The sequence below is a fragment of the Perissodus microlepis genome, chromosome 15, assembly GCF_051167445.1.
Source record: "Perissodus microlepis isolate ML-2025 ecotype Zambia chromosome 15, ASM5116744v1, whole genome shotgun sequence".
NCBI classification, from domain to species: Eukaryota; Metazoa; Chordata; class Actinopteri; order Cichliformes; family Cichlidae; genus Perissodus; species Perissodus microlepis.
This window is the reverse complement of record NC_140475.1, coordinates 32865878-32879995: the sequence shown is the minus strand read 5'-3', so window position 1 is coordinate 32879995 and position 14118 is coordinate 32865878. Positions and strand designations below refer to the sequence as shown.

The 14118-nt window shown below is 39.7% G+C and overlaps 1 protein-coding gene and 1 long non-coding RNA gene across 3 annotated transcripts; one reads left to right on the top strand and one right to left on the bottom strand.

Moving 5' to 3' along the window:
* Nucleotides 1-1504: 1504 nt before the first annotated feature.
* LOC146372512 (clusterin-associated protein 1 homolog) lies at nt 1505-10594 on the bottom strand. Of its 2 annotated transcripts, XM_084954429.1 has the most exons (14): nt 8425-10594; nt 7846-7913; nt 7615-7726; nt 7342-7426; nt 7061-7240; nt 4199-4294; nt 3880-3963; nt 3646-3779; nt 3415-3556; nt 3167-3239; nt 2949-3059; nt 2647-2696; nt 2372-2431; nt 1505-1873 (listed from the first exon to the last, which is right to left on the bottom strand). In XM_084954429.1, exons 2-14 carry the CDS (start codon nt 7865-7867, stop codon nt 1697-1699), a joined length of 1326 nt encoding a protein of 441 aa, XP_084810555.1. In that variant the 5' UTR covers nt 7868-7913; nt 8425-10594; the 3' UTR covers nt 1505-1696. The 2 variants fall into 2 exon arrangements, with proteins under 2 accessions (XP_084810555.1, XP_084810554.1); XM_084954428.1 differs by lacking the exon at nt 2372-2431.
* Nucleotides 10595-12623: 2029 nt separating this feature from the next.
* Nucleotides 12624-13912, top strand: LOC146372511 (uncharacterized). The gene is made up of 2 exons (XR_014802827.1): nt 12624-13030; nt 13561-13912. It is a non-coding gene; the product is annotated as an uncharacterized LOC146372511 (long non-coding RNA).
* The last annotated feature ends 206 nt before the right edge of the window (nt 13913-14118 follow it).

The following is a 14118-nucleotide window of genomic DNA, read 5'->3' as shown; positions in this document are numbered from 1 at the left end:
AGTAAACATGTGTTTTTGTTAATTCTATACTTCAAAATGATTAAACACACATTTCAGTATGGTCATGAGTATGGAAGCAAGTTTTTTTTAATTATATAAATTGAAATTTCAAGATACTAATTATGAGAAATAACCCAATTACTAGATTTTTTTTAAATTATTTTATTTTATACATTCATTTGTTTTTTCCAGTGGCGGGAATATATGGAAGCTTGTTTCCACCACAATAAATAAATAACTACAGTTTGTAACTTAAAAATTCTTGTTATTATCTAAAAAGAAATCTAGTATGTTTACATTTTGAGAAGCTAACTCGAAATTTACGCTAACACCTGGAAATACTGAATTTATATTTATCAAAAAAAACAAAAAACCCCAGCAAAAAACCAAAACAAAACAATCCCCCTCTGGCCCCTGCTGGTGGTCTCAATCCTTCAAGCTTGGGTCCTCTGGGAGCTTGAGGGTCCTACACAGTATCTTAGCTGTTCCTAGGACTGCACTCCTCTGGACAGAGATCTCTGATGTTGTACCTGGGATCTGCTGGGGCCAGTCACATAGCTTGTGATCCATGTGTGGGGCACTGAGTCATAGGCCTTCTTGTAGTTAATCCATACAGTGCACAGGTGGGTCAGTCTGGTCTTGCAGTCTCAAGCGGCTGTTCTGTATCTGTCTGTTTTGCCTCTCTGGTATTACTGCCAGTTCCTTTCTGTGCCCTGCTCATGTATTGATCCACAAGAGTGTTCTTCTCAGCTGTTATGATGCCTGACAGGAGCTTCCATGTCATACTGAGGCAGGTTTTTACCAGTAGTTGGATGAAACCGGCCTCTTCTAGGGATGCTCGGGGATCAGGACTGTCTGGCCTTCAGTTAGCCATTCCGGGTGCGTCTCATCTACTAGCAGCTGGTTTATTTGTGCAGCCACGTCTTAGACACCCCTTTCTTCAGCTCTGATAGTTGGTTAACTTCCCTCTGTGCTACCTTGATCTTAGCCTTTAGTCTCCTTCTCTATGGAGGATACTACTCTTTGTGGCTGTTCATCTTGTAGCCAAGCATCTCCATGATCACTGCAGCCATGGTGTAGATCAGCCAGTTGGCTTATACAGGTAAACCCAGTTTTATCATTTGACTGTGGCCATCTTAGCTTTGTCTTTAATGTCCAGGGTTAATGAGGTTTGTTTTTAATCCACCTCACCACACTTTGTATCACTGTAGGTAATCAATGAACCTTACATACTTATATCAAGCACTGACTGCTGCAAATCTTCAGAATTGCAACAGTTTCTTTTTTTCTCCACCTTTCATTTATCCCTATATGTCTATTTTTTTGTCATATTTTGAGCACATAAACTAAAAAAAACCTAACAGATTCTTCACCACTAGTCAGTCATTTATTTAATGGCTACAGCGGTGTGAAAACTACTCAAATGTTGTGCCATATAAAGTATAAAATTTCAAAATATGGTTGACTCCCCCAGAGAACAATAAAATGTCACAACACACAGAGGACATGTTAAAATAAAATATTTAATATTTTATTATGACAAATATTTTACTCAAATATCAAAGAACATGAACTATATTGACAATTAAGTTTCAAAAACAGCACGCTGTGAAACAATAATGCATATTTCTAACTAGGTCTAACTAGAGCTGGAATAAAAACTAGCTGGAGCTCATCATGTGTGAGTGTTCTTTATTCAGAAGTCATTGTCGCTTTCCTCAAGCAGGGGGGGCCTCATACCCCCTCTTGAGGGTCGAGGACCCCTGGATATGGGGTCCTCCAAGCTCTCGTCCTCCAAATCCTTGCTCTCCTCCTCCTCACCTTCGTCATCTTCCTCATCATCCTCGTCCACATCAATCTCACTATCTTCAGTCTGGGAACAGCAGTGAATAATGACCACAACAATCAGAGTCCAGTCCAATGCACGACTGAAAATATTTCCAACACAAAACGTGAAACCACAACAGAAATCGCTATGTTCATCAGAAAGGGGATTTGGGTGTGGGGGGCATAACCACGTCCATGACTCGTTTAAAGGGAGCTCCTGCAGTACATGAAAAATCCACCCTGTAATCCAACTCAGAAACACCATCATAGTTAAAAAATGAAATGGTTAAAATCTTCACTGGATGAGAAACAGTTCTATGCCTGTAGCTACATCAGTGTGCAATGAAACAATGATTTATTTCCCTTCTTTGGTCTGCCTGGCTTTGGACCCACTTCTGCTTTTCTATCTGGAGTAGCTTGAACATAATCATCAGGCTATGTCATGTGGGATATTCCCTACTGTATGAGGATTTGAGAATGGATTTTTCTTTTAGATGCACGAAGAGGAAAAGGGGAGTGAACTAGATCTTGGTCCGGCACAAACCTTTCCTTTCCGGTGTTTTTTCTTATGGGGGAATGATGTTCTGGAAACAGCTAAAAGGGCCTTAGATAACAAGTTGGAAACCGAAAACGGGGAAGAAACTGATCAGAGATTGAACAGGAGAATCAGCTAGAAATGACAGATAAAGGTTAAAGTGCAAGTCATGAGCAGTGAGCACCATCTGGGACACCTGCAAGCCAAAATCAACACAAAAGAACTCAAGTATAGCTCAGCAAAAGAGGAGAAAAAGAAACCGAGGAAGTTAAAAGATTACTAACCTCATCACTGTCACCACCCTGCATGTTCCCGATGAAGCGTGCTCCTCTGCCTAAAGGAGGGACACAAGGAGGCAATGTTCAAGGAACGTGAAAGGTGTTGTTATTGCATGGCTTGATGTTCTTTGGTTTTTTGAGAACCAATCAGTGTCTACATTAAACACTGCAGCATGAATGTGTGTGAATGTTTGATAGAAAGCACTTAGACACAGTAAACAACCAGACCATCTACTTAAATAATGGCTTCACTTTATGCAGGTGAGAATTGATCATAACATGGATGTGGCTATCCCCAGTCTGCATACCTGTCATGAGGCCATTTCGTGTGAGATGTGGCTTAGCGGGACGCAATTCCTCCATGTCACTGCCTGAACCTTCATCCTCGGGAACGTCTATGTCCGAGTCCTCGTCTTTCACTGTAGACGACATATCGTGTGAAAGTAGTGTAAAAAGTTATAGAAAGGTTTGGATGGGATTGTGCGACAGGTTTTTGCCTTTAACTCTGTGTGTTTGTTTATCTTACAGGAACTCTTCATGAGCTCCCTTTCCTCTTCTCTCAGTTTGCTCTGCATTAACCTCAGAGTGTTTTCAGCTTCCTGCAGCGGAGAAAGAAAATAACACAGACATAAAGTTTGCATGTGCATGACTGGGACAAATTAACAACCTGTTAAAGCAGATGTAGGAATGTTAGTCATATATAAGGAATTTTATGGGACATTCATTTGTAGAACATTTGAGAAAAAATCTTTTGCATATTGTATATTCACGCACCTCAAACCTCTCCTGTTCCAGTCTGTGGTACTCATTAAGCTGAGACTCCAGAAACGAGAGGTTTCTGAACTTCTCCACGTAGGTCTCATAGTGTTTCTGCAGATCTTCCTCGATCTTCTCGTATTCATCCATGAACGCTGGTCTAAGAGGTTAAGGAAGAACAATAACCTGTTTGTCTAAGTTTTGTTTAAAGACTTGTTTTTAGTTGAGGAGAGAAAACTTCATACCCACCTGACACTCTGCAGGGTCTGGAGCCTTTTCCGATTCCTCTCCAACTCCTGCTTCTTCTTTTCTATCTTCCCATCCAGAGTGGCCTCATCGGAAACAACGTTATTCAGCATGTCATTGGTCTTATCCACACTTTTCTTTAACACAAAGACATAGCAACAAAGTCAGCATTACGGTACTTGGGAGGTATGAGCATGTCCCCTGTGAATTTTGAAATCTGCCACCAAAATTACAGACCAAAACCTCCTTGATGGCAGCTCTCAGGGCCTTTTCAGTCTCAATGATCTCCAGAGGTCTGGCAATGGCTGCACTTCTCATTTCCTGTGAGCAAAGTGAAAATAAAGACAGCAAAGTAAACCCCTGTGCTACTGAATGATGTCTTTCAAAGAGACAGCCCTATAATTGTAGAACTATGTTCATCTGAAATTATATTTACTGTAAAAAAAAAAAAAAATGTTACTGAGCTCACCAGCACTCAGATTTGAACAGCTGAACATTAAAATGTTAGTTAAGTTAGTCAACGTTTCTTAAAATCATATCCATGTTTTCCCCTCACCCTTAAGTCCACCTCCTTCCCCAGTAAGTCATACAAGGATGCTCCTTTGGACGTGACCTCGGACGCCAGCTGCCGAGCTGCTTTAAGATCTGAAATCTAGAATAAAGACAATGTGAGAGCTAATCAGAAAGTTTTTTCCTCTACCAAAGATTTACTATAATATTGATTTTTAAAAATAAAAAATAACAAACACGTAGAAAAAGCTATCTCCATGTAAAAACAATGTTTTAAATTATATAAAGCAAAGATTAAAAAGTAAATAATATGGTTTGTGTAGATTAAAGATACCACCTGGTTATTGTACAGCTTGATTATAGTCTTGTAGAGCACACACTGCAGAAACATCCTTGTTTCTATTTATACTTGTACTCTTGTTATTTTTGCGGGACGGTGCATAGGATGTGGGACGAAAAGCACAGGTTAAAGTGTTGGATATACATCCGTATACAGAGCTGTGCAAAAGCCACCCTTCATTTAAAAATATGCTTTATTACCAAGAAGCCAGCCCTTGTTAGGATTTTCAAAAGTGGTCTTGAGACCTTTATAACTAAGTCTGTCACAAAATATAATACAAAAAATGTCAAAGACAAAAACACTGTTTGACAGGCATAAAAAGGATTTTTGCAACAACAAAAGAACTATTAGTTGAAAATGTGCCATATCTAAGGAAACCAGGCCAACAGGCCTAAAAAAATAATTTAGGCCAAAAAAGGTGAACAGTGTCTGAAAGTTATGTCCTTAAGGAATAAAACAAAAGAAAATTCAGCAAAGACATGATGCAAGACCTGAGAAATACATCTGACCCTTCAGTAATGCAGCTATTGTTTACCAAAGCTTCAGTAAGAAAAGGCTGAAGCATAACAAATTACACAAGAACTGCACTAAAAATTAGTGACAACACGTCTTATGAAGCGAATCACTGCCAATATGTTCAGGGGTTATGAGAGAGGTACAGCAGTGTCTACAGCCATGTGTAAAACACTGTAGAGGCTCTGTCATGGTTGGAGGCTGCATTTCAGCCAGTGGTGATGTGGATCTTGTCAATATTTATAGTAAAATGGGAACAGAAAAGAACCATCAGTTTTTGATCTGCCATGCAATACCATCTGGAAAGCGTTTGATTGTCAGCGCCTTCCTTTTTAGCATGGCAATGATTTCAAACACACTGCCAGTGTAGAAGAAAAACAGAGGAGCACTATCAGACATGAACTGACCTTCCCAGATCCTGTATCTCAACATTATTGAAGCAGTGTGGAATCATCTTGCCAGAAAAACTAAACAAAAGACAGCCAGCATCCAAAGCAGAGCTTTGAATGTCTTTTGAGGAGCTTGGAGAACTATTCTTGAATTTATGGTTCAGCAGGGAGCGCGTATTTGCAGTCCCAGGATGGCCCGTCTACCTGTAGAGAGCTTTGTTGTTGATGGAGACAGCCTACAAAGTATGTGGTGCAACTAGTCTGTAGGCAATTCTTGTTTGTCCTGTTGTTGGTCCATCAGCAGTGGAGAAGAGTGAAGTTGTAACATAAAAAAATCTGAAGTGAAACCGAGTGTTGAAAACAATGAAACGTGTCCACTACAGCCGCTGTCTGTACTTCTCATACTATATATTTTTTTTTAATATTTGAAAGGTTTTTTTTGCGGTTCTCACATTCCCTTTGAACCCTCCTGTTGCTTCCTTCCCTTTTCTGGCCAACTTGTCAGCCAATCAGCATTCGACAGATACATAGGTCATTCGATCTTGGACTGCATAGGAGCACATCTACAGTAGACAAAAATCACTCTCAGTCAGAACAGAAATGTGGAAAAAGACAGGCACATTTACAGGACTACAAATTACACTTATTAGCCATGGATTGGCCCCCCCAGAGCCCGGACCTCAACATTATTGAAGCAGTGTGGGATCGTCTGGACAGAAAACCGAACAAAAGACAGTGAACATTCAAAGAAAAACACTGAATGTCCTTCAAGAAGCCTGGAGAACTATTGCTGAGAATTACTCAGAAATTAGAAGAAAACTTGGCTAACGGAGTTCAGGCTGTGTTGAAGAATAAAAGGTGGTCACACAAAATTAAGCTTGTTAGAATTGTACAAAAAAGATTTTTGCACAGCACTGTATGTCAGAGCTGGATACAATTTAGTACTAAGACTCAATCTTAAGGAAAATTAAGACAATCTGTTGCTTCTAACATTAATTATTCAGTTAAAGTCAAAACCTAAGTATCTATTGTCTTACATTTGTGTGCATGGTGATTCTATCACAATACTTTGCAGATGAACAGCTTGGAAAATGTTTTGAAGTGACTGCTGGTGAATAGAGTCTTAACCAGCCATGTCTGTGTCACCAATTCACAGTTGTTCCATTGTATAATAACAGAAACATAAACGCAAGTAAATGCAAAAAGCTGAATTTATCCTGCACTGAAGCACAAAAGGTAATGTAAAAACACAACCTACAGCCCTGTGCTGTTCATAAGATTAAAGCCATTTAATTAGTGTTAGCCACATTAATTAGACAACGTGCTAACACTGACAATTTTATACTTGTTGTTGGGACCTGAATACACAGCATCCTCAGAACATTTAGCAGACTTTGCTCATCGCTGAGACATTTTACAGCTGCAGTTAGCAGAAGTGGCTCTGGTGAGGAAATAAGAATGGCTGTTTCATTCTGAAACACTGCATATATGGTGTTTGCTTTAATTTATCTTGGTTTCAAACACTTCCCCAAATTAAATGTCACCCAGTGCCAATTTTCTTTTTTAAATTCCACAGGAATGAGAGTCTCATAATGTAAATAAAGTATGTGACTGAGGATTTAGTAAAACTGGCATAACATTACACACAGCGTAGTTTGCACCTCACCCGAGAGCCAAGGTCAAACTTGAACTTGCTGTTGTCCTGCTCAACTTTGTCTCCCAGAGCCATCTGCTTGGTTTTCATAGCACTGTACAGGACTGAGGTGATCTTCAGCATCTCTTTCACTGCATAGCCGTCAGCCTGGTAGAGACGCTTAGTGTTCAGCTTGATGTGAGCCTTTGTTGCCTGGAACACAAGGAGACACTGTTTAAGATGCAGTAATAACAGACGTTCATTTGCCAAGAATAAACTCTACAGTCTATAAAAAACTTTCAAGAATACGTCACCATGAACTGGGCCACAGCCTTGATGAAGAATATCCTGTCAGCTTCTGTGTCCACATCAGTAGGAACATCACTCTGAGGTTCATATCTATAAGGATGAAAAGAATGAAAGGGGGCAAAAGGCAAAGAAAAGCAAAAATATATCACAGTATCCTCCACTAGAATCATGATGCTTTAACATGGCCGTGTCCAAATACAGACAGAAAAATGTGGAGGACAGAACAGTGGCAGTATTATTTAGGTAAACAATTTGACTTTTTTTAGGCTCAAGCATACCTCTTCACAAGCCATTTCAGGATTTCTGCCACAAGAGAGAAATTTGGAGTCCTGAAGTTCTCCATAGAGATCAAGCGAGGATATCCCAAGGCCCTCATCATTTCTGTGAAATCTGACACATAACATAAAACTCCAATTAACTTCTCACTCAGTTATCTTCTTAAAACAAATAAACAAACCAAAAAAGTGGTCACTACAAACAGCGAAGAGCAGACAGTAAACATCACTTACTTCTTAAATCTCGGAAAGACATTTTCAGCCGATTGCACTGTGCGCCAAAGCTTAGACCACTTTGTCCTCTAGCAGGAAAAAAGAAAGAGCATGTGTTAACAGCAGACGAGCTACCGACTGTGCACGTAGGTTTCTCTTCGAGACTGGCAGGTTTTCAGTGAGAATTTAGTGTTTGGGGTTTATTAAATTAGAGCTGACGTGATTATCATTCACGACATGAAACTTTGTGCATATCAGCAGATGCTAAAATACAGACTTCAGTCACTATTTTAAAAAACTGTAATACCAACTGTGATAGAATCACCGACGATTTCCCCGCTGATTTGTATTCCCGCACAGGACACCGTATGTTATATGTGAACCCTAATCTTGGTGTAGTTTAAGGAGCATGCTTATGACTACAAAGCATAGCTAGCTCGTAGCAGGATTTAAGTGAGTAGAAAGCTATCGCTTTTTGTCGTTTTTGGCTAACCTTAGGTTAATCAGTGAAAAGACAGTATATATATTTTCAACGATGAAGTTGAAAATATATATTTTCAACTTCATGTCTGAAACACGTCGTGTTTCAGGCATCATTACCTGTTCTAGTTGTTCCAAGCTAAGTGATCGGTGGCCGCTATGAGAGACGGTCTCTATGGAAACCAAAATCTTCTACGGAAGCTCAATACACTCAAAAATACTATCTGCGATCAAATAGCCTACGCATACTGTGGGCGGGGGGATACTTCTCGGTGTGCATCGCCAAGACTGTGCTGTATATATAAGTAGGAGTAGTGTACACTTGTTTTACACTACAATAAGTTTTTTTTAAAAAGTTTTTAGTTTACACCTTTTATGACTATGTTTTCTATACTTTTATAGTTATCTTTTTTTTTTTTAACACTTATAAAATCTATGTTTCCCTCGCTGTTTGCAAAGGTTGCACAGGAACTAACCAACACAGTGACTGGGAAGAAAACGAAAAAAACCAAACCAAAACCAAAAGAGGAATGTATAAACAAGAAACAATCACAGGGTATTAGAAAAAATATTCACATAGATTATTGGTTTAAAATGTGAAGAAGTTTTATATTTATACTCTGCTCTGTGGGCAATAGGATTGTTACCAGTGAGCAGGATTTTAAGAGTGTTCTACAATAATGCAAAGAAACCAAAATCATCATTGAAACGTTTCAGGATTTTGCTGTTCATGGGTTAGAAACATTAGAGTAGATGGGAGAAACCAAGAGAGGATGCGTTACTTTCAAGGGGCTATATTTATTATATGCTGTTGCCATTCAACCCTAATCCTTGATATTATGTCCAAGAACTGTAGGGACATCTGAGGTGTGCATTTCAGGTTGATGTCAAATCCACAATTCCACTCTATACAGTGGAGTTGTGTGCCATTGTGGCACAACTGTAAAAAATAAAGAAATAAATGGAAACTTTCTATGTTCTATTGCGAATAAAATGTGGGCTTATGAGATTTCCAAAATCATTGAATTCTACATTTTACACACTGTCCCAAAACATAAAACAAAGCAGATAATTTGCATGTTAATACCAAATCATTTGCCAAAAACATAAAAAGGTGGGTGTATTAAAAATATATCAAATAAATACTTTGGTTAAAAGCGACTATTAATACCCAATTAAAAGTTTTTGAATAAAAGGTAAATGGAAACAGGCACTGGAGAGAAGTGTTAATCATTTGGCAAAGAAAAGAACATTGTGGTTAGTAAAAACGACACATTGGACTGGGAAGCCCCCCCCCCCCCCATAGTTTAGGCTACATAACTGTAGTCATTGGATTTTTACATCATATCTGTAGAAACCTAAACTAAACTTTCAAATATAAAGTGGAAAGCACAGTATTTGCGTCTTTAGTTGAACGTAAAGCAGCACAAGATGGAAAAAGTCAAATAAAATGCTTCAGAATTATCATTTGAATAAAAAGTCTTATTGAAATGTGGAAGAGTGCATTTTTCCTGCATTTGTGTGAAGTGTGTAGAGCAGGGATGTCAAACTGATTTTACATTGTGGGACATGTGCAGCTAACTTTGATTGAACCAAGTGAAACCAGCAAAACTCCCCTTTCTGTCATTGTAAAGACATTTAGGTAAACATCTAAACCCTGACTTATCTTTATATAGGAAAAGAATTTCCTATGTTTCGTCCATGATAAAAGGTGTAAAATAGTAAATACACCGTCCTTGAAAAGTTCTTTTATTCGATATAGATTTCTATAGTACATATAGTAGTTACTGGAAAAGCAGGAACTTTTCTGTCATTTATCTATGACAAAAGTGTAGTATGGATGGGTATGAGTGAGGAGTTTATCAATTAAAAAAGCTGTAAAACTTGTGAAAATACAATCCAAAATCTATGCCCTCCTTCACATTTTTCCAAAGCATTCTGGTCAGGCAGACTTTGACGCTCCGATTCTGACCCCCCAAGCCCTGTGTTTGACGCCCCTGATGTAGAGGAAATCTCTCTGTGAACCAATATTTTTGATTTGACGGATTGTTCGTTTTTTCTGCAGGGTGCGTTATCATTATCTGTGGATGTGTAATATTTTTCTTCTTCTGACTAAAGTTTAACATGCTGAAAATCTAATCAAACATCACTTTAGTCTTTAGTGAAACACCAAAAAAGATAGAAAACGTGTATCAGCAAGGGCATTCAGGATAGTGCAGTGCAGGGAACCAATCTGAGATTAGAGCAAGCCTCTTCCAGAAGAGGGCAGTGGTGAGATTCAAAGACGCTAGCTGGCCGCCAAACCCCCAGAAGAAGAAAGAGACGCAGAGCGTGATGGAGCAGACCGGCGAGGCCCGTCATAACAAGAACAACTCGTCTGGCAATGAACTTCCAGCCTGCGGCCTCCACAGTAAGCGCCTGAAAGAGCTGGAGAATGCCGCCCTGCAGACCACTTTAATATCACGGATGGAGACCGAATCGGGGGCGGACGGCGGGAGCTGGACAGAGCAGGAGCCCGGGGAAGGCGAGCAGTCGAACGTCTTGTCCTTGAACCACCGGTCCGGCCCTCCGCAGCAGCCTGGCGCGGATACCGAAACCGAGGAAGCGGAGCCGGATAGAAACGTGGCCAAGGAGCGGGTCGAAGAGGAAAGGACGCTGACGGACCATTTGAATAAACGACTCCTTTCGTCGTTTCTGGAAAAGCTTAACGAACGGGACCTGGCGCTTCCCGGTGTGCAGCGCCTGGACTGTGCTGTAGCCGACGAGGACTCTAACAGGGCCGCCGATGAGTGGTGAAGAAACCCAGTAGCTCATGCGACAACATGGAGGCGTTTGAGGGATTCAGGACAAACGTGCACGGAAGCACAACCTCACCGCTTTAAAGACTGAACTGCAGTCATTCCTGCCAGCTTATCGGAGTGAAAATGGAGTGTGACGAAATATGTTTACTTTTGTAAGGCCACCATGGATGAAAGGTTGATTTAAAATGCAATAAATGAAATTACTGTGTTATAAGCACTTTCGTTCTCATTGATTTGTGTGTAGTTGGCAGCCATGATGGATGCAGTCATCCGTGTGTGTGTGTGGGTGTTTTTTCTTTTCTGCATTTTTTTAGTGACTGTAAATGATCAATAGGGGTCATCATACACAAAACAATCCTCTTCAGCCTGTTTCTTACATTCTTCTCATTTTTGAGAATAAAGTTTATTCATTTAGTTGTATATTTATTGCACACAAGATTCCAGAGGGACACATCTCACAATAAATATCACTGTTCGTGTCAATACCACGACCCAATAAATACCCAGCAATAACAGTTCACTTTTTGTCAGGAGACTTTAGGTGTGAATGCAGTCACAGGTGTTGTGGTGTGGAATTTTGTTTTATCTGCTGTGTATTTAGGGTGAAGTGTGAAACTGACAGTACAAAGAGGGTGTTCTGTGTCGTGCTAAAGGGGTGTGTTCGTAATGTTGCATGGCAGCAGAAAACAAGTGCAGCATAATGAAATAAAGCTGAGCTCTGACCTCTGAGGGGATTGAACTGAGGAATAGCTTGTTTTACCTCTTTATTTTTCTTGTTTACACACATGGGGTTACTTTTGCTTCGAAGGTTTTCTTTTTATGTCTCAGATGTCTTTTTGTATAATTGTGTAAAATTGATCTTAGCCACTGAGCCATTGATCTTTGTTTATTTAGAGGTACACCTGCAGTACGGTGTACATTTTAGGACATCGTCAGGTCTCAAGAAAAAAGTTGTCAGGTCTCAGTTCTCAAAAAAAAGTTGTCAGGTATCAGACAAAAAAATGTCAGGTCTCAGTTCTCAAAAAAAAAAGTTGTCAGGTATCAGACAAAAAAATGTCAGGTCTCAGTTCTCAAAAAAAAAGTTGTCAGGTATCAGACAAAAAATTGTCAGGTCTCAGTTCTCAAAAAAAAAAGTTGTCAGGTATCAGACAAAAAAATGTCAGGTCTCAGTTCTCAAAAAAAAAGTTGTCTGGTATCAGACAAAAAAATGTCAGGTCTCAGTTCTCAAAAAAAAAAAGTTGTCAGGTATCAGACAAAAAAATGTCAGGTCTCAGTTCTCCAGAAAAAAGTTGTCAGGTATCAGACAAAAAATTGTCAGGTCTCAGTTCTCAAAAAAAAAAGTTGTCAGGTATCAGAACACAAGGTACCAGACAGAGAGAAAATCTTCCTGCAGGTGGCGGTGTTGTCATGTCCCACCCAATGACTGTATAAAAGATGGACGACACGACAGCTCCCCAAAAATGAAGCCAAAACGTCTCTATCGCCCCCTGGTGTCTGGCTGCAGTATATACTTCATAAACCCCGCCTCCTCCATGTTAGCGGATGGGACTGGGGTCAGACTAAAATAAATTTATTCTCCTCAGATAATTTTTTTCCAAAGATTCTTTCTTTTGTTATCAATAGTTCTCATCACGCTGATTGATGTTCAAGGGGTCTCCTCTCCCATAAGTTTGATTCTAATTCCTACCGCGGTGATGTTAAATTGGGGTGAAACGTCATCATAACAGCTTTGACTGGCAGCTGCAGTCACGGAGAAACTTGCGTATCTCTGTTCGGGAATAGCAGATAGAACGTAGGCTCTGAGAGGAGGGCCAGCGTTTACGCTACGAAAACACGACCGAGTGTTTTAACCTGACAGCCTGAGGTGTTCTTCAGTAAACTGGACTACCCGACAGAAGGACCCGAGGCCCTGCTGCACTTTTTCGGTAAGTTAAACGTGTTTGTAAGCTAATCCGTAACTACCGTCCTTAGCTCGGTCCTGAGACCTAGCTAGCTAAGATGAGGACTCGGCTGTCAGGGTTCGTTTAGCTAATCTGTGCAGGTGAATGAATTTACACCGACTAAAGAAATCAAGAGAAACGCTCCGGGCTACTCAGTCACTAATTACTGTACTTTTATTACAAGTATTATACTGTAAAAGCAACAGGCTGCACCCTGCTTCAGCTCCTGTGGAGAGCTGAATATTAAATATGTGCAAACAACAGCATGTTTTCAGTCTCTTGCCACATCTGTAAAGACAATAACTTTAAAAAAAAAAAAAAGCTTGTACCTTGTAGCTCCTCATTAATCAGGAACTATGGATTAAAGTACTGTAGTGTACTGTAATACTGAAAAAAATGTAAGAGAACAACTTCAGATCCTGAGTGTGTGAGGACAGAAGAATCAGCTTTATTTCAATTTTGAGGGATAAAATTTATATTTGAGTTTGATGGTTCTGTTCTCTTTGTGATTACAGGAGCTGCCCTCAGATTCAGACCTCAGCACCACCCAGTGACAGCAGACAGATCATCCAACATGTTCACATGTTAACTGCAAAATGAACTGATGAAAACAATACAAAGGTTAAAGTACCACATGTGCTGTAGTGAAAGCTGCAGCTGTTTTATTGATAAAGTTAAAGACAAAAAAACAAAAGGATTAATCACCCTTGTAACTGTGTCACTATATATCAGCATTAACAGGACCTCAGTTTTTATCTCAGACCTGCACAGCTTCCGTTTTAAACACTTGATGTACTCAGCTGTATAAAGAGCACGTTTGAGTTTCTCTAACACAATTAAATAAAACCTGATGAAGGTCAAAGGTCACAGTTTTTTGCAGATAGTGTGTTATTTACCATAAAGTGATTCAGAGTTATTCATACCAGAGTAACCAGAGAGGATCATATCTTTTTAAATATATAACTTTCTACAGGACTGAATATAATATCTTTATGTAAAAGTCCGGAGCCTCTGGGGAGTATCCGAGTATTTATAACATTACACAAACCAAAGGTCTCCATCACAGTGTTCAT